The sequence below is a fragment of the Spermophilus citellus genome (genome assembly GCF_964194105.1).
Source record: "Spermophilus citellus genome assembly, chromosome: 3".
In the NCBI taxonomy this organism is placed as follows: Eukaryota; Metazoa; Chordata; class Mammalia; order Rodentia; family Sciuridae; genus Spermophilus; species Spermophilus citellus.
The window spans coordinates 138,513,315-138,534,086 of NC_138184.1; the positions used below are offsets into that span (position 1 = coordinate 138,513,315).

At 39.6% G+C, this 20,772-nt stretch overlaps 1 protein-coding gene across 5 annotated transcripts in view; it reads right to left on the bottom strand.

The window, feature by feature from the left end:
- Positions 1–20,772, bottom strand: part of BMPER (BMP binding endothelial regulator) — a 251,580-nt gene that overhangs the window by 88,939 nt on the left and 141,869 nt on the right. For all 5 annotated transcript variants that reach the window (XM_081284713.1, XM_081284712.1, XM_081284711.1 and 2 more), the window contains 4 exons: positions 18,570–18,679; positions 15,594–15,734; positions 13,223–13,327; positions 9,431–9,476 (listed from right to left, as the gene is read on the bottom strand). In XM_081284713.1, the coding sequence (XP_081140839.1) occupies positions 9,431–9,476; positions 13,223–13,327; positions 15,594–15,734; positions 18,570–18,679 (402 nt within the window). The remainder of the gene's footprint in view (positions 1–9,430; positions 9,477–13,222; positions 13,328–15,593; positions 15,735–18,569; positions 18,680–20,772) is intronic.

Genomic DNA, 20,772 nt, shown 5'->3' on the forward strand with positions numbered 1-20,772 from the left:
TTGTTTTAACTTTTTGAGACTCTTTCTGACTTCTGACCTCTAGAACATATAAGATAATAACTGTGTGTTGTTTTAGCCATTAAGTTTGCGTTAATTTGTTACAGAAGCCACTGGGGACCTTAGCAATAGCTATGGCATCTAGTGTAAAGCAACAGGTCTATGCCAGGTACCATGCCGGGGTGCTTTCTGCATTTTCAGGACCTCCTTTCATCCTCACTATATCTCTGCACACTATATATTATTACCTTAATTTCTCAGCCATGAGTTTAGGAAGGGTGCTTTATGGCCCATTATCACTCAGCCAATAGCAGTAAAGACAGAGTCCAACCCAGTCTCTCTGGCCCAAGACTGGTACCTTCCCCACTGTGACTTGATGCTTCCACACAATCTATGCCCCAGCATCCTCTGCAGTTGTTGTTGTTAACAAGTTGGAAGTCCCAGAGCTCTTTGAGAATCTGAAGAAATGTTTAGACATTCATTCCCCCAAATGCATATGAGTGTAGCCCCTCAAGTGAAGAGATTTACAGACACTCTGTCCCAAGGCTGATCTGTGACCCCTGAGGAGTCCATGATTTTCAAATTAAGAATATGTATCTAGCGGTTAATTATAAACTATTATACAGTGCTCCTATCTCTTCTTTCCAACTATAAACCCTAAGGTCAGGGTCAGTTTCAGCCTTTTATCCGTGAGCTCCAAGAGCACCTTCTAGAATGCTAAAATCTCAGCAAGTATTAATATAAACTTGTTATGGAAGATGTATTTTTCCACCCTCATCATCCAAGTTCTGACCTTAAATTCTCCTTTTACCCTAGTATTGGGGATAGAACCCAGGGGACATTTATCACTGAACTACGTCCCCAGTCCCCTTTTCATTTTTTTATTTTGAGACCAGCTAGCTTCAAATTTGTGATCCTTCAGCCTCAGCCTCCTGAGTTACTGGGGATTGCAGGTATATGCCACCATGCTTAGCTTAAAATTTCTTTCTCTTTGCACCAGAACTTTGTATTTACCAATTAAGAAAGCTGTGTACCTGAGCTAGAGTTGGATTTCACATCTCTAAATTAAACTGGCTTACAGAATTAAATCCCCCTTTGAGCATTGCCAACATTGAGTTTATTGTTTTAAAGATAGTCTTTTGTTTGAATCCTGGTCTTGCCATGTACTGACTGTTAAATCATGTACCGACTCCCTGCATACGTCAGTTTGTTCATGGATAACATGTATTCAAGGACAATCACCTTACAGGTAAAAGCCCATTATTAGTTTTATTATGAAAAATATATTTTAAGTATTATGCAAATCCAGTAAATAAATATCTATGGCTGGGTAAGGTAAGGTTGAATAAGACTATAATAGACACATTGAGAATGTAATATGAGTTGAACTAGTCTATAAAGACATATGAAGTATCAATTAGGAGCTAAAATGAAGTTAGCCTTCTAAACCAAAAGAAGAATGTAAGTCACAGACATAGAAAGGAAGAGAGTTTGTACAAGACCAAGAGGAGACCAGTCTGACCAGAGTTGGGAGTTGTAGACATTTAGTAGATGTCAGGTACTCATGCTATCTAAATAAGTTGGCCTGAGATTTATGGCCAGCCTGAGAAGTTTAAATATATTCCAAAGAACCACCATTTCTTAACGTGTTTCCTATGAAACATCAATCCTGCCTGTTGCACTGCCAAAATAAGTATAAATTTTAAAAGCTCTGCAGCTCAAATTAGTTTGGGAGGCACTTTCTACTCCATCACCCTCCTAAAAGTTTACCATGCCCACTGGCATGGAAAGGGCCCTGAGGATTCTGTAGCAAGGAACCATATTTAAGTTTACTTGACCCAGGGGCTGGGGATGTGGCTCAAGCGGTAGCGCGCTCGCCTGGCATGCGTGCGGCCCGGGTTCGATCCTCAGCACCACATACCAACAAAGATGTTGTGTCTGCCGAGAACTAAAAAATAAAAATTAAAAATTCTCTCTCTCTCTCTCTCTCTCTCTCTCTCTCTCTCTCTCTCTCTCTCTCTCTCTCCCCTCTCTCACTCTCTCTTTAAAAAAAAAAAAAAAAAAAAAAGTTTACTTGACCCAGCATTTCCCTAATGTATTTAATCATAGGACCTTGTTTTGAAAATATTACTCAAAACTATCCCTTAGCTCTAGTGTTTTATAAAACAAATGTTGGGAAAACTACAACAGAAAAGGAAGATGGAGGAGGCTCTTGTGAAAGCCAAGTTTGGGTTCTGACAGTGGGATGCGAAAAGAGCTGAAGGAGAGTAGACGGGGTGAATTGCCGGCAATAGGATGAGGGTCTGGCTGTCGTGGGAATGAGAAAGAAATTATTTATTAGGAAAACAACAGAAAGAGACAATCAGCTAGACTTGATGACTGATTACCAACATGGGAAAGAAATGCCAGAAGTATGAGAAATAACATTAAGGCTCAAAACCTGTGCAGCTGGGATCGTGTGGATGCCAGAATTCAGTCAATAAATAGGGGTTGGAAACAGCCATTAACCCCTCCATCCAAATTTCCAACTCAGACTTTGGTGACTCAAAGGTAGCAACTGTAATAAAATTCAAATGCAGTACTTTTCTAGAACATGTTCCTCCAAAAGATTAGAAGTTGAGATCTACCATATTAGCATCTTATGAAGAAGAGATAAATGTTAAGGACCTCTAAGTTTGGATAAATTTGAAACCCAGAATGAGAAAAGAACTATGGAAGAGGGACTGTGAAGGTAGAGCTGTTCATTTACACAAGATGTAATTAAGGAAGAAGAGATCTATGTACTCAAATGAGATCTGAAGGGTAGAGCAGAGGAGGGGAACAGTGATTGAGGGCAGAGGGTAGTAACAGAGATTGAGGGCAGAGGGTAGTAACGGAGAAAGGGACAGTGGTAGGAGAAAGAAGGAAAGCATGCATAAATATGAATTTCATAGCAAAGAGAAATAGTGCAGCCAATGAGTCATGTCTCCATACTCTCAGCATAGGGGAGAACATACAATTTGTAACCCCAGAAACTGAAGTGACTTCATAAATGCAGATGTTTTTAAAGGTAAGCAAATACAACAGCTTTCAAAGAGAAGTCTCCATTCCTGAATATAAAGAAGGAAATTGGAAAAATCCAATGTATATTTTGAAGCAAACCTCCCAAATGAGTAACAATACAGTTAAGAGAGAACACAGAAAACACTGAGAAGTCTGAGTTTTGGCATCTCAAAGAAGAAGGAGTTAGCTGAACTCATGCTTTTAATTTATCTGACTTTCCTATCCTTCATTTGTTAAAGTTGAGGCTGCACAGCTATGAGATGGCTATGAGATTCAAATGAGATCAAATAGAAAAATCCACACAAAGTTTAGATATGTACCAGATGCTAAATAAATACTAACTACTGGTGCGGCTACCCTTGCTGCAATTATTGCTGTCATTGTTATTGGATGATGATGAAGACAATGATGATGATGATGATGATAGTCATTGTTAACTTATGGTTTGGATATGAGGTGTCTCCCAAATGCTCCTATGTTAATGCTGGAATATTTGGAGGTGGAATGATTGGATTATGATAGCTGCAAACCTGATTAGTTCATCCTAGTTGGAATGGACTAAATAGAAGGTAACTAAGCTGGGGGCGGAAGGTGACATGGCTGAGGAGGTGGATCACTGGGGATGTGACCTAGAAGGGTTCATCTTCTGCACCCCTTCTCATCTGCTCTCTCTGCTTCCTGGCTGCCATGAGCAGGGCAGGTTTCCACTACCACATCCTTCTGCCATGATGTTCTCCTTCACCTCAGGCCCAAAGCCACAGAGTTAGCCCACCACAGACTAAACCTCTGAAGCTGTGAGCCCAAAATAAACTTTTCCTTCTCTAAATTGTTCTTGTTGGGGTTTTTGTTCACTGCACTGAAAAGGTAACACTCTAACAGAATACTAACATATCTACCCAGTACTAACTCCTACTAGTACCAGTAAACTACCTATAATTTTACAAGGTGCTAAAACACTGTAAATGGTATTATCTAGTACACCCTGAAGAAAGTGACACTAGGTGGTGGGTAAAAGATGATCCACTGAAGTTCTGAGTCTCCTCCATCAACTCTGTCCCCATTTACAGCAGGAAAATCTGAAGGGAAAGTGTCCTTTAGAGCAGTACATCGCCATATAACACAGAAAACAAACTGATTTCCTTATACTCCCAGTGTTGTTTCACCCAGTGTGAGATCTCCTGGTCGCTGTGTGTGGCATGGTCCGGTTTCATTTGCCACCTCTGTCTGCCACTGGCCTCAGGAGAAGTATCAAACCCCAACTCCAGATGCACAAGCAGAAACTTCAGTGGCCACTTAGCTTAACACCTCCTTGGCAGGGCTAAAGTCAACACCACAAATTCTTACTCTACAAGCATCTTGAGCTCTGGTTTCAAATTTCCTTGCTTTCCTGAGCTAAGGATAGACTCTCGGGGTTAAGGGACCTGGAGTTGCTTACAGACTCTGAGGCCAGAAACCTTGCTCAAACACAGAATCACTAATTTGCAGAACCTCTTGTCAGTGGAGATTTCTCATAAAATAGGCCCCAAGGTCATTGTTTAATTATGCTTTTTTTTTTCCAGGGGAATAAATGAAATTGTTGTTCTATTCCCCCTCCTACATCTACCCTATTTAATTGAGGATACCTGCAGGCATCCCAGGGGCTTAAGTAAGACCTGCCAAAACTAGCTGGGACCTGTTCCACCTCTGCCATGGGTGCAGGCAGCAGGCATGGGGTCCTTGCCAGTGAGCTCACACAGAAGCACCAAGTTGCGCACAGCTGGAAACTAACCCTTGGAGGGTTTAAAAAGTCACCTGGCAACTGTGAGACTCCTTGCACCCTGAGTTGCTGAAATTTGATATTTCCTGTTACTTGTGGGACATGCAGTTGAGGTTATTTCAATTAAATGCACATCTGGGCTCAGCATACCCTACCAGCTTCAGTGTTATGTAATCTGTGAACTTTTGTTTTAGGTAGCTCTAAGTACAGCTGAAGCAATCTGAGAGACCTGGGGTGGCCATCCACTTCTGGGCTGCCTTTGGTTGCCCCTGGTTTTATAAATGATTAAGAGATTAAATTCTCTCATATAATCAAAATACCTCTCTCTCTCTCTCTCTCTCTCTCTCTCTCTACACACACACACACACACACACACACACACACAACTCTCTTATCAGTGAAAACTTTCACACTAAGTGTTATTTCCAAGTCTGAAAACCCACATTCTGCCAACAAAGAACTTATCAGATTCAGTCTCTGTGGGGTGGTTAGGTCAAGATTCCACCAAGTATTTGCTTACACACAATAAAAGAACATTTCCATAAACCAAAAGCTACACTCACACAACAAAAGTGGCCCTCCTGGCACCTAATTCATGGTCACGTGACAGTCAAGGCAAAGCCAAGTCGCTTCAGGCGATAGCCTCATACCTTGGCAGAGACTGTACTTGCCGAAAGCTTTATAAAGTTTGTTTAGCTCACTTCACATATTTTATTTTAAATAAATCATCCAAACCAAATTTAATTCTTTTCTGTTGGAAAGGGAGAAAGAGAGTAGGCCCCAAGTTATGAAAAGACAGCGATGCTTTTCATACTTTCTTCAGGTCTGATTTTAAGAGGATTTTTTTTCCCCCAATGTTGAGAAAATCCTCATTGACCCTCCAGAACAACCCTAAAAAGACTGTCCTATTATGGGGACTACCACAGTTTTGTGCCTCCCTTATTGGGCCCTACCCACAGAATTGCAAATTACCATCATCACTGACTACTGCAGAGAGGGGCCTATTGAAATGTGTTTCCATTTACTTCAAGTTTCCTCTTTGCTTCTCCTTTCAGAGATCTGACAGGGCCTCCAAATACTCCCAAGACTAAGAAGAACCCAGGCAGAAATAAATTCTGTGAGAGTTTAGAAACACAGTGCAATGCCACCTCTACTAGAAATGATGGAGCCTTCATTTAACCACTAAAGATGATCAAAATAAATGTTAGAGTATTTGAGCTCTGTAACCAATCTATTTCAGTTTTGTGTGTATGTATAGATTATCGCCTCCTCTCAAAAAAAAAAAAAAAGATTAAAGAAATGCAGAGGCATATTTACTAATAATTCAAAACACTTAAAAGTGGATAAATACAATGAAGTCAGAAGTAAGCTTATTATTCAAAAACTGCATGTCATTAGGTGGGCCACACATTTGTTTCTAACTTTCTAGCCATGAAAGCAAAGACAACCACTTTTAATCAATCAAGTTTTAATTATTTATCATAGGCCTAGGGAATTAAAATACAAAAACATACAAATAACTCAGAGGCTTTTGTTCTTTCTTTTTTGTTAATGTTGTTTTGGTTTGGTTTGGGTTTGGGTACTGGGGATTGAAATCAGGGGCATTTAACCACTGAGCCATATCCCTAGCCCCTTTTTAAAATTTTTATTTTATTTTATTTTATTTTTTTAGTTTCTAAGACAGAGTCTCACTAAGTTGCTTAAGGCCTTGCTAAGCTGCCTAGCTTGGCCTGGAACTTGTGATCCTCCTTCTTTAACCTCCCATCTCACTGAGATTAGAGGTATGAGCCACTGCACCTGGCTGGTCTTTCAATTTTTACATCAGAAAAAGGGTACTTTACTCTCCTGCTGTATCTAATCAACAAACATAGAGTAAATCATTGCCACTAACCTCAGGGGGATTTATTTTTCATTCACCCACACCCTTTCCACTGTTTGGAGTGTCTGCGGTTCTCAACCAGGGCAATTTTGTCCCAAGAACACAGTTTGAATTGTCACAAACTTGGGGAGGTGGTTACTACTAGCATGTAGTTGGTAGAGTTCAGAAATGTGACTGTTCAAAAGAATTATCTGTCCAAACTGCCAATAAGACTGAGATTGAAATCCTGGAGAAGTGTGTGAGTGTGTGTGTGTGTGTGTGTGTGTGTGTGTGTGTGTGTACATGCACTTGCAAGAGAGAATTTGTGTTTTAATAAAATACAAATCATTATCCTGGTTATAGAAAACATTGGCCTTAATTTATAGTTTCAGCCTCGGTTTCTCTACTGTAGAAATCCATATCTCAGAAGAGATTTCATAATTGACAGAGGAGGAAAAATATTAGTCCTCAGGTTTGTTCCGGATCCTAAGTATAATGATAGAGGAATTTCAAAGTAGGAGGTCTTTAACCCATATATAAAGGACAGCAGACTAAGTCTACCTGAATATGTTAGGAAAAGTTGGGCATTGCTTAAAAAACTGGAAGCCATCCCATTTCTTAACTGAATCTGCACAAATGAGCCTCGCCAAATAGAATGTGTTTTACAGCAATGATGGAAGAAGTGCTGGAGAGCCAGTGAGAGTAAACAGATGGAAAGAACACCAAAGGAAATTGAGAAATAGCCATCTGATGATATAATTTAGATTTGGACAGAGAACTGCATGCCTGGGCTCTTCCAGCTCTGGCCTGCTAGATGCAGGTGCAGCCAGTAGCCTCCCAGTGCCCCTCCAGCTGGGTGGCTTTCTCCCTTGCCAGTTGCCTCTCTTAGTGATGGAAGGTATGGGCTCATTTACATGTGTCATGCCACACACGATGTAATAGGACAGGTCACAGACTCAGTTCTATTTGATCAGGCCCATGTTTCTATTCTTCTTCTTTTCTTTTTTTCTAAGTCACCAGTCTTCTAGATATGGAAAGGCCAGCTCATAATGGAGAGAATAATAATGAAACTTAGCTTTGCTCTCAACTATCTCAATAGTCAGTGATCCTTGCAACAGAAAGTCAGGAAATTTAAGATTTGGGCTATTTCCATAGGAGGTCACCATGTGTTCCTGTGAAGCTGATAAGCAGTGATCTTGCCTAGCAGCCACATAATGGCAAGTAGAATATGACTGTGCTCAGGCACATTGAAAGGGTGAATTAGAAAATATTAGGAGTCCTGATGAGATCTTTCTGCTTCAATTAGGAGACACTTTATAGGGAAATGCAAACCCAACTTTGGGCCTGAATACAGAGGAAATCTTCATCAACATAGGCTTAAGACTGCTCATCCAGAAAGAATTAAGCTAAAGGCAGCCTGTGAGCCATGTGTAAGCAGTTTTTTTTTTTTTCTTGGGGGGGGGGAGGTGATTAAATCTAATAGTTTATACACATGCTTTTAAATCAACTGATGTGTTAATCATAGTGAATTATTCTTCCTGCATTAATTTCTGAACTCTAAAAGTCATATTTCATTGTCCTCCTTAGAGTTATTTTATGTACTTCATTATCTTCAAAGGGAGGCTCTTTTATTAAATCTATAATTTATTTTATGTTAATTCAACCAGCACTTTTATCCAGCACATAATTGTTTTATAGCTATTTCTAAAAATAGTAATATACATCGTAGATATATAATCAATGGCAATTATATATAATATTAATATATGCATACATATATATATATATATAAAGACTCTGCCTATCTATTGTCCAAAGGCACTAGCCAATCAAAAAAAAATTTACTCTTAGCAATGTAAACACTGATATTTAGATAAATGGAAAAAACAAACCGGTTCCCATGTGAAAACTGGTTTCAACTGCCATGAACATTCACTTCTCTAAGTCTAACTGGCTCATTAAATACTTTCTAATAGATTTTCTGGCTTTGTTAATCTTGCTTATCATATATCAGAACTAATTTGACAAGGCATTACTAATCCCCCTCTTTCAATGAAATACTTCCAAAAGCTATCTCAAAATCACATGAATTTGAGGAGGACTAAAATGGCAATTTGCTAATAGATGTAGGCATATATCTACATGTGGGGCCAACATGACACCTGTTGCTATGCTCTGTCCCTGTGATCAGTAGTGCTGTCTCCAGCAGCTTTCGGAATAGGCCATGTTTAGATAGAACCTTCAAGAACTCAGTTAAATATAACAACTGCAAACCCATTATCAGCCTGATGACCTCTTGTGATCTCTTTGCCAACAGCAACTGTGTGTGCAGCCAGGTGAAATGGTGAAGAGGTGGGGGTAGGGGTGAGGGAAAAGTAAGTGCAGCTGTTTGGTTTTATACTGAGAGAAGGAAAATCCTTCCTAGATTATGTATGTTTGGTTTTACTGGATATCATTATCTTAGCCGCTGTGACTGCAAATACTATTAGCAGTTAAAATGTGCATTAAGTTATCTGGTGTTTTTTAAAACCTCATCAGATCATTTATCTTCTTGATTTCTCATAGCAACAAATTCTGATGGAAATATCCACATTTGTCTCAATTGTGCTTCTGTGAGAGTATTACAATTGATTTAAAGTGTCTGTAGGGATAGAGGATAATCCCATCCTATACTTACAGAATTAAAATGTGCAGAAAACTCACACCACTATTTTTCTTGTTGTATCATAAAACGTCAAACAAATATTAATAGCATATTTTCAAAGAGATGAACTTACTTTCAGTGCAAATAGGACAGCATCCTTTTCTGTTGAGAATTTTACCCTAATCAGGAAAAAAACAAACAAAAGGTCAGTGCTAAGAAACAGGGTCTGCTGAGGACAAATCTCTTTTTTAAATCTAATACCAGATAAACCAAAGAAATCAGTCCAAGCTGTATTTGAACTCGATACCCAGATGGTGATGATGCTGGTGAAAATGAAGTTTCAAGTATCAAATTTTAAGACCCGGCAAAGTCATTCAGGAAGCCTTCCTGTTTTTATCCTCCAAGAAATATGAGACCTGAAGGACTCACTGGCATGATTTTTCTCACATGGAGGGAAGATGGAGACAGTCTGGGCTCAACATTTACACTAATATCCAAATTAACTCCTCTGGGGACCAAGTACATACACATCAAAATGGGAATTGTCTGTCAGTCCATCAGACCATCCATGGCCTTCTGTCTTCACTTAGTAGAGGAGCCCAAACAATAACTAATCCAAGCTTATAACTCATTGGTCCTATGGATACCAGTGGGCCACTGATCAAATTCAGTCAGATTTCTTCTTTCCAAGTTAAGTCATTGTTATGCAAAGTCAATGAAGCTGAGAGTTCTGAAATGCTGAGTAACTTTCCATTATCTTTCTGGAAATATAGTGCAATATTCTACATTGCCTGTCTTTTCATTTTTTTAATGCATGACATTTAAAGGAGGAAATATATCAGAGAATGGCATTGCCTTATCTCTGACTCAGTAGTTAATCACAGAGAAAAAGAAATACAGAAGAGATTGACATTTAGAGAGAATTTGCGATATAACCAACACCATACTAGATATTTTATTTATGTTACCTAACATCAAGTTAGTTATAAGGATTTAAGGAGATAATACCTGTAACACACTGTTTGATGGATATTAGAGATTTTTATAATCATTATTATTAAGATGTACAAGAATGTTGTGAACTGTTTCTCTTTTCATAGATGAAAAAAATTGATGTTATGAAACACAGTGGTAGAATATAAAACTAAGCCTAATTTTGGTAACCCTAAAGCTCATATTCTTTCCATTTCAGATATTTACCCTCTGTAGTTCTCAATATTTATGAAAATTTAACATTTATCAGGTATCTGCTATATACTGGACAGGGTGCTATCCATTCCTCATACTTTATGTCATTTAAATTTCCAGAAACCACTCCAAATACAAATGACTTTATCCCCTGTTCACAGGGAACCAAGGAAATAGAGGCTACACAAAGGCTGCCCAAGGTGCGTCACATAGACACAAAGCTCATACCCTACTCATTCACTACTGGCCATTTGCATCAAGCGTAGCTTTAGGTATTTTAAAAATAAACAATTACATTTATTTTTTTAAAAAAAAATTATTAAATTTATTAAAGAACCAGAACTAGGTCTCACTCATTTTTGTTTTTTACATTAATTAGACCTAAAATGGTACATTAAAGGCTATGATTACTTTGAATGAAACTTCAAATTCAGCCCTATTCTACCATCCCATCATTTGGAAGCATCACAACAAATTCTCGCTGTCCAAAGTTGTGTTATCCATCACCATTTGGCATGGAGTTCTCCTTTAATTTTTCATGACCAAAAGCAGTTGAAGACAAAGCCAAATGAGGTCAGCCCCGGCTCACAGAATGGTGTCCCCAAGATGGAGTCAGGTGCTGGATCCCAATGGAGAAGAGCTGTTTAAAGTCAAGTTCCTAACCAAATGTGACTTGACTCTCAACAGCTACATCTTTGCAGGACCTGCCACCTCCCTTCTTCAGAAAATGCAAGTAGCAGTGGTCATGTCATTAAATCAGTGGAAAATAAGTCAAGTAAAGCTATGAAATCAGAAAGCCTGGACTATATGGAATGAGCTATGAAACTGGACACACTGTAGCCTCATCTTTGAGAAGGGTCTAGTTGCCACCTCAGAGGAGTGGTCTTGGGAGTTAAATGAGACTATTCCTGTGACTAAAGAATAGGTCTCAATACATATCATTGGTGCTGAGTATCGTGACCCTCCAACTGAAACCTTGCAGCCTTTGATACTCCTTTGCCCTTGCGGAGTTGCCAGCAAGGGCAGACAAGGAATTCAACCATAAAATCCTTCTTCAACAAGATGCACGTAATACTGGAAAAAGACATGTGTGGCAGCCAAGAAGGATGGAGCAGGCAATACAGAAGCTTTCTTTTTTTTTTTTTTTTAATTTCCCCAGGTGACATAGAGGAGAAGTAGGTTTTTAAAAGGATCTCCATGGTAGATATAAGCTCTCTTCTGAAGACCTCGAGCTGGCTTCTGAGAAGGGAAATTGTGAACCAGAGGACCCGCTGGAAAGATGCCCAGAAGCAGAAAGGGGGTCCCTGGGGTGGGAGCCTGGTCAGGAGCACAAATGAGGACATGGAGGGGGTGGGGCTGGAGAAAGGGCTTCACTTGGAGGATTGAATGTGCCCAACCCTGAATGTGGTCCACAAAGAAGGAATGCTAAAGAGACATTGGTGACATAAAGAGCATTGACCTCCCTGCTGCAAGAGGACAATGAAAACCATCAACCCTGACACAAGTGGCAGAACTCAAGTGAAGCTGGAAAACTCCACCGTGGCCTGCTGAGGCGAGTTACTTGAGCCACCAGCTTGGCACCGCATACTGTTTTTGTCTTGTACAATAAGGAAGCCCATTATTACTAACATGTGCTGCAAGAGTTCATTAGCAATGAGGGTTCCCCAAGGACTGGCATAAATGATGTGATCCCATTTTTCCTAATGAATATTTATAAGCAGACCATGTTCAAGTCTACTTATTGTATCTCTCTTTCTCTCTCTCCTTTTTTTTTTCTTTTATGGGAGGTTTTCAATTTTATGTCTAAGGCTTTTTAAAGCAAGACTAATTAGGTTTTTTTTTTTTTTCCTTTTTCTCTCCCTCCTTCATTCAGTTGTGCAATGGCAACAGCTGTTGTTTTTTTGTGCCTCATTTGGCACTCAAGTAAAAACAGCAACTTTTTGTTTATAATAATAACAGATGTGAATAAAATTAAAAGTTGTCTATAACAGAGAAGAGAGGACATGGCCTGAATATATTGATATGTTTTTTTTTTTCATTCCCTGGAAGGTATTGAATAGGTTTGACATTTTCCCAAATGCATAAAACCTTGAAAGGTTTTAAGTAGCTGAGGTGAATTTAATGAAGCTCATGCTTTAGAAGATAATGGTTGCTTTATTCAACACACTGGACTATGGGTTTTTGAAAAGAGATATTTCCATAAGGATGCTATTCCATCTGGGGCTAGGATGGGGGTTAGGGTTATAGAGAGAAAACCTCAGCAAAGGGGCCTGGGCTGCTGCTAGACAGGAGAAGCCCTTTGGGGAATGATTAATAATTTTTTAAAAAAAAAAACTCATATTCCTTTGGCTATGAGCAGAAAGCTGTGATTTGAGAAGGGAGAGAAGGAAAGAAAAGGCAAAGATGGTTATGATGTTAAACAGAAAACCCAGCAAAAGAAATCAAGGGGACAAATTCAACCAGAGTACAAGTTGTTTTCATAAAGAACTGGGAGAAGACACTAAGAAGTAGGAGAGCCCAGGTAAGAGCCAGACAAGTGGCATTTTCATGCAAGGCTAGACTGTGAGTGGAAACTGCAAAAAAGGAGGCTTTATAAGTAGCATCTGAATGTTGGGGAATGTGAATACTTTGGGAGATCAGAGTCTGTGTTCAGAAGATGGCATGAGATCGTGCCACACACGGGGCAATTCCCAAGACACTAAGGTAAAGAGAAAGCCAACCTGCATTCCAAACATACCTGTGGGCAGCTGCTGATGGGAATGCACTGCTTCTTGCGGCACTCAGTCTTGCCTTTCACACAAGCACAGATGGTGCAGTTGACAGAGGACCACATCTCTCCATCCTGCACAACAGAGCACAGCATTCTGTTATCAGCTGAAGGCTGCAGGAGCTAAGCTAATGGGCTGAGATTTCTCCATCCAGGAATGCATGTCTTTGTCTTTCCCTGAGTCAGAAATGCCATCCCTGGACTAAATGACTCTGGTATCTGTCTATTTTTAAACAATTTAAGATGAAGATTAGGGTCAAAATACATGTCATGCATGACTAAAAAGGACAAATTAAAAAAACAAAAAAAAGTTAAAAAATAAAAAAGATAAAGATTAGGGGGATTTCAGGATGCACACATTACGTGTGTGTATGGTGTGTGTGTGTGTGTGTGTGTGTGTGTGTATGTGTACTCCCTCCTAGATATAAAAAGAACTCTGATATGTCTAAGTATGCATCTGGCACTTGCTCCTCATGTATTGTGTAGTTTTAAACCCAGGAGACAACAAAGTATGAATTTTTGTACATGTTGTGATTTAAAAAAAAAATCTAATTTTCCTCTTTCTGATAGGATTGAAATGTGTAAGTTATCCCAGGCACCAGCAGTTGATTGAGATGTCTGCAGGGGTTGCTTTATACCCAGGTTTACCATGGTTCCAGACCACAGTGATCATGAAAAGAATGGAAGTTAATTCAAATGACCTCCAGTGCCTACTGATACCTGATCAATGAGCCATCTGAAAAAGCAGAGCCTAGACAAAAGACTCCAAGATCCAAGCATAGCTTGACCTTGCCTGGCTGGTATTTTCCAGCCAAAAAGTCGGGTAGCACTTTGGAACATTCCTAGACTAAACCCTTGCTCACAAAAGGAGCTACTAGAGGAAATTCTTCAGTTCATTGAATTTTATAATATTCAGTTTCCAAATGCCCAGTCAGAGCAGAACAGGTAGATATGTGCATCCATGCTTGTGGGTTTAAAAAAAACACAGACTACAGAGTTAGGCCTAATGGGGGGAAAAACAAATAAGGATTCCTTCCTGGGCTTGTAGATCCAGAAAAACAAGTTCAGATCTTTGGTGATGCCCCCTCTTCTTCCACTTCCTCACTTTTTAAAGCTATATTAAGGACTGCCTACCTTCTGGTACCTTTCAGATGAAAAAGGCTTGACAGAGTCTGTCTTAGAGAACACCTGTAACTTCTCTGAGTATACATTTCCAGAATGTGGGGTCCCTGTAAATTATTTCAGACCCTAGTCATTTCAAAAAACCTTTTTACAAAATGACTTGAAAGAATTTTGCACAAAACACCATCATGATGGTGAATTTATTTTATCTTGGTGTTCTGGAGGCCAAGGGAGACTGTGTGAAGAGGACAATGAGTGATTCTGACAATCTGGTATAAATACGATACACCTGCATGCCCCTTTGCTGGGTGTGACACATCATGTCTTCTTGCAGTTTCCATGAGAACTAAGACCTCTCCATCCAACCAGGTCAGTGTAGTAAAAGTCTGGCTCAGTGCAACATGCCTGAGAAGCTTCTACAACTGACTTGACTCTGGGGCTCTCAATTTTCATGCATACCATGAAGTGACATCTTTGAATACAGCTATGCCTTCTATCCTTGAATAAAACAGACTAGATGGGAATTCCTTGGAACAAACCAACAAGGTCATTGTACAGCTTTTCACTTGTGGCCATCACAAAGTAACATCAAGCACACCTGAGGGGGTATCAAATGGCCAACAGACAACCCTCTGAGTTCAGCTGAGGTAGGCCTCTCCCCTTTGCTCAACTATAGTGCTAGTCACCTACCCCATCAGTGTCCTCACCTAAATATCTTACAGATGAGAAAACTTCTCTTTGTAAAAGAGTATTTTTTAAACACTTCTAAAAGCACCAGACTGAAGATCCATCAGGGTGTGGACTAGGGTCATCATCTTAACAAGGGGCCCTGAGTATACCCAGCTGAATGAGATGCTCCCAGACATTTGTACACCCCAAGGACACCATCCATGGGACATGTTCCACTCAGCCCCAATCACTGGCTGATCACCTTTGCATAGGCAATAATGCACTATGAGTTTGAAATATTCCAGTAAAAATAAAGCCAAAGGTAAATATTTTTTGAACAGTTGATCCTCTTCTACTATGTACTCTTGATTCTAAGTGTATATATGTGTATGTATGAGAGTGCAATAGAAATGAATGCACTGTATATACACAGATGTATGTATATGTATAAAACAAATTATAGAATAATTCAATATGCATGATATCTGAAGCTTTTTAATAGCCAAGATAGTACAGTAGTTCCCATAAAGTTGGCTCATGACATACATACCTGGAAAATCTTGTTTCCAAACTTGCACACTTTGACATCTTCTGGGGGCACTCGAAGAAGGCACTCTTCACAGCAGGCCTCCTTGGCTTTGTCACAGCTACCAGGGGGAGAGCACTTCTTCTTACATACCACTGTAGAGTCCTGGGGGCCCAAAGGCAAATTAGAAATTACAAATGACTTTTACCTCTACCAAGCATCCTACTTGGCCTTCCTTTAACAACCCACAACTAACTCCTCTAAAACTTATTCTGTAGGTACCATTTTTTAATGTGTTGCAATAAATCTTTAATTCCCTTCAAAATGTTACCTGTTGATTAATATCTGACCTGGACTATGAGGGAGCTGTGGAGCATTTGGCACATACTCCTAACTTCCAATGGTTTGCACCTGCGCTCAAGAAACTGATTTACTCCAGCCAGTATGTGGCAAGAAAGCTCTGTTCACCAAGAGCCAGCCAGCTTCCTCCTGGCCTTCTTCTTCTTTCACATTCTGCATTAACAGAGCTTTCTTGAGTCTATTCCTTGGCTTTATGTCACCATTTAGCATTGAACATAAAAACAGACATCTTTGATTAAAGAGTAAAAATTCAGAGCCAACATACCACCTCAAGATGAAAGTGCTCACATGTGTTCTATGTTCATGAAGAAACTGAATAAATAATTCCCAAACTGGACCTGGGTTCTAGAGCTCTACTGTAAAAGACATGACCTTGACCAGGCCATTTAGCCTCTGGAGGATACTGACTTATATCTATAACCCAAAAGAACATGGTTTGATTGTTTTAAAAATAAAATGCTATTCTACTGATTACTTCTTAGGCTGACTGTACATATAAAAGCAAAATGACACATAGGTATTATTAGAAGCCAACTTATAAATTGAAAAAAAATAATTTTTTGTCAAATCACGTCTTGATTTCTAGTTTGAACAAGAGGGCATTCACCAGCTCTCAGATCCTGCATAGATCACTATGAATATCCCAACTGTGTGTGTGTGTGTGTGTGTGTGTGTGTGTGTGGTGTCATCCACTGTACTATGTGCCTAGCACTGATAAAGCAATAAGAATACAAAAATGAATGAATGTATTTCTGTCCTCAAGAGGCCTAGAATATAAAAGGGTAGTTAATCTTGTAAACAAATTAGTTGTAATAAAATGTGCCAGACAGAAAGTGTAAAAGTGTAGAGATATAAGGGAACGCTTCTCTGGAAGAGATGATATCTGAGATGATCTATCGTGGGTGAAGAGTGTACTAAGCAGATTTAAAGAATGTGAGGGCCCACGGGTAGAGAGATCATCAGATTGTAAGGCACGGAGATCTGAAACCATACTAAATTAAAATAATTATGAAACAGTTTTCTGCACCTGCCCTGGAAATCTGAGAAGCACTGGATGAACAAGATGCTGGAGAGGGATTCTCTAAGCTGACAGAAAATAATACCAGTTACCCACAATGATGACAGTCTGATTCTTCAAGCATCCACACACTCAAGGTAACTGTGAATTACTACTCTGATAAGCCAGGCTCTTAAAGAAGTATTAATTACAGTTCTTATTGTGTATTGGGATATATTATCTTTTACCTCTCACAGAATCCATGAGACCCAAAGTGCTATTCAGGGGACACCTGGCTCCCCGGCAACCGAGAGAGTTAGAAATGGGATGTGTTTTGGCAAAGGCTCAGTTGTCCCAGAGGAAGCTGTAATGTGTGAAGTTTTTAGTGGGGAAAAGAAGTCCTTAGGACAGAAGACAAACCCAATGGAAGGAGCTGCCATCCATTTAGCATAGGAAAATGTAAATCATAGGAGAAGGAAGGCACCTCAGGGAAATATTCTCAGGCTTGGGGTTTTCTTTATAATCCTTGTCAGAGAACAGAGAGTGCAGCCCTTACCCAGCCACCCCACTGAAGTGATGCATGCTACCTAACAAAGCCTGTCTCAAGTAATCAAGAAGTCCATTGGATTAGACAAAGGGGAATGAAGGGAAGGAAGGGAGAGGCAAATAGGAAGAACAGTAGAATTAATGGGACATAACTTTCCTGTCCTTGTATTTTAATACACAACCAGGGTAACTCTGCATGTACAACCTCAAGAATAGGATCCTAATTAGAATAAGTTGTACTCCATGTCTGTATAATGTGCCAAAATGCATTCAACTGTCATGTATATCTAAAAAGAAAAACTTAATTAAAAGAACTTCTAAACTCTAATCCTACATACCAACATTTAGCAAAGCTCCTGTTTTCCGTCTCTAGCTCTTTAGCTATTAAAAATAAAACAACAGCAGCCCTCACAACCAAAATATATTATTCAAACTTGTGTCACACAGATGTATGTGTTAACTAACTAATGAATGATCCTAAAGCCCTCCATGATAAATATTTCTCTTCTTGGTTTCAAATAAAATACACTGCAGAAGAACAGGTTATGAGTATGTGATGCGTGTCCCTTTAGAATTCTGAAGCTGTGGAATTCTTTCTTTACTTTGAATTAGACTTCCAGTTGCCTTTTGAGAAAAGTGAGCAGAGGCTTAAGTAAGACATGGTACAATGAACAACACATGAATACACTTTCCAAACTGCCAGGTTCATCTCTGTGGTGAACTGTAAATGTATGCTTTTTTTCTCTTGAATGTGATTAAAGCCATTTTCATTGGCAGGTATGTTGCAGAATTCATTTTGGATAATTAGAGCCAGAGAACACTGCCACGTGTGTCTGTCTGACTTTAGAGAATCCTCAGGATAGCCCTTCAAAGTGTGGCTCTCACCACCAAGAGCTAACTTGTTGATCCTCAGAAGATGACAGTGAATTTAAAGTGGGACCTCTGTATGAACTTCCCTGTGACCTCGAGCATAATTCTACTTCTAAAATGGCACCAGTAATGCCCCACCCCCTATAAATAAAGCTCCATTGCCTTGGCTTTGACACTGAAAACTCAAATGTCTGTCCATATGCCGCAGCCCCTCCCAACAGTCTTACCTTACAGGTGCATGCTGTACAGTTGTCATACAGAAAAGAGGATCCATTGTCATAAACATCACTGCGAAAGAGGCAGCTCCCAAAAGGAAGGTCGAACACTTTTCTCTGACCTGGAGGGAAGCAAGAGCATAGGGTAAGGAAGCCAGAAGTCAGGGATGTCTTATTTTGTCATCAACAATTAGATCACAGGACTGTTAAACACTCTCATAAGACCAGGTAAAACTGGTGCCCAAAAATAGAGACGTAGGTCAGATGTGCCCAGGAGATCCCCCGGAATCATTTATTTAAAGAGTCATTGTTTAAAAGCCTGATTCCACAATGAACCTGGCAAGTCTGACAAATCATTATTACATGTTCTTCATCGAGAACCAAGATGTCTTAAGTATAAGCTTCCCTCATTGGGCTTACAGTCCACGAGGAAGCAGAACACACAAAATATCATTTTATTCCAACAACATGGTAAGTTCTGGAAAGAAGCCAACATGGGAACTGTGGGGAAAGGCAGCTCACATAAGACTTCTTGGAGGATGCGATGCCTGAGCTACTTCTTAAAGAACAAGTAAAACTATCCCCCAAAGTAGATATTAGCAGGAGGGTAGACAGATGTGGACACAGTCAAGATATCTCAAGGACTAGAACTAGTAAAAATAACTAATGAAATGGCGCCTGTTAGGATCTAAACATTCATGTCCCCCCAAAACTCAAATCTTGAAACCCAAGCACAATGTGCTGGTATCCAGAAGTGGGGCTTTTGAGAGATGATGAGGTCATGAGGAATGGCATTAGTACCTTTATAAAAGAAGCCTAAGAAGGACCCCTTACCCTTTCTACCGTGTGAGGACATACCAAAAGGCATCAATTATGAGCCAAAAATTGGGCCCTTACCAGACACACAATCTGTGGGCTCCTTGATCTTGGACTTCCCAGCCTGCAGAACTGTGGTAAAAATATTTCTGCTGCTTGAAAGCTACCCAGCTGGTGGAAGGTTACTGTAGCAGTCTGAACAGATTATCACAGACTCTCAGTTAAGAAAGGACACAAAGGGCTGGGGATGTGGCTCAAGCGGTAGCGCGCTCGCCTGGCATGCGTGCGGCCCGGGTTCGATCCTCAGCACCACATACCAACAAAGATGTTGTGTCAGCTGAGAACTAAAAAATAAATATTAAAAAATTCTCTCTCTCTCTCTCTCTCTCTCTCTCTCTCTCTCTCTCTCTCCTCTCTCACTCTCTCTTTAAAAAAAAAAAAAAAAAAAAAAAAAGAAAGGACACAAAGGCATAAAAGGCAAATCTTAATCAAAAGGTGCACAGAGGCAGGACTCAACCTCCACAGGCCAAGTATCCCAACCTTCACGGGCATAGTGCCTCTGCAGAATTATTTCGGTTTCTCCCTGATATGAAGATTGGACTGACAATGAAAAGGACCCAAAAAGCAATCCTAAATAAGGAGTAAAATCCAATTCCTCCTTTCTTTCAACATTTGAGTATCTATTCCCTAAAGCACATCAAGATGATCGCTAAAATGTTACTTTAAGACTAAGAAACCAACAATTCACATTCACTCATCAAATTTAAATTCACAGTCCTCTTTCCTCTTTATTAAAAAAATAGATTAGTAGCAATCTCTATCAGCAAGTCCAATAAAATGCTGAAAATGCATACATAAATACATACTAAGTACTATTCTCAGGATCAGTTTTGTTGAAAATACCATTAGTGGGAGTTTAAAATTTAAAAAAAAAAAAGCCAGCTTCTTATGAGAGTCAACCCAAAGGCCAAGATGCTAAAGTATAATGCAGAACAGCTAAATAATTAGTTTGGTTCTCACTATGAGAAGTAAATGTGTTAGCCTTCAAAAGATGACTAGTGCATTATAATTCAGGTCCCCACATATGGACTCCCTTATGACCTTGAGTGTAATTTCTCCTGTCCTCACTAATATCACCTAATAAAATGGCATCAACAACACCACTGTGTCATATTACCACTTCCATCTGCAGTGCTCATACTAAAGTATACAATGAAAACTCTTTCACAGTTAGACAAAATTTAGTATAATCATTGCATTGCCAATATTCCAATTAACACAGGCATACTTATGTGCACACAGAAGTCACGAGTCCCTTGAACTTCCTGAGAACTTCTACATTAAATGAGAGGGTTGCCTTCAAAATACAAAATTCTACTTTTCCTTAAATATTCCTCCA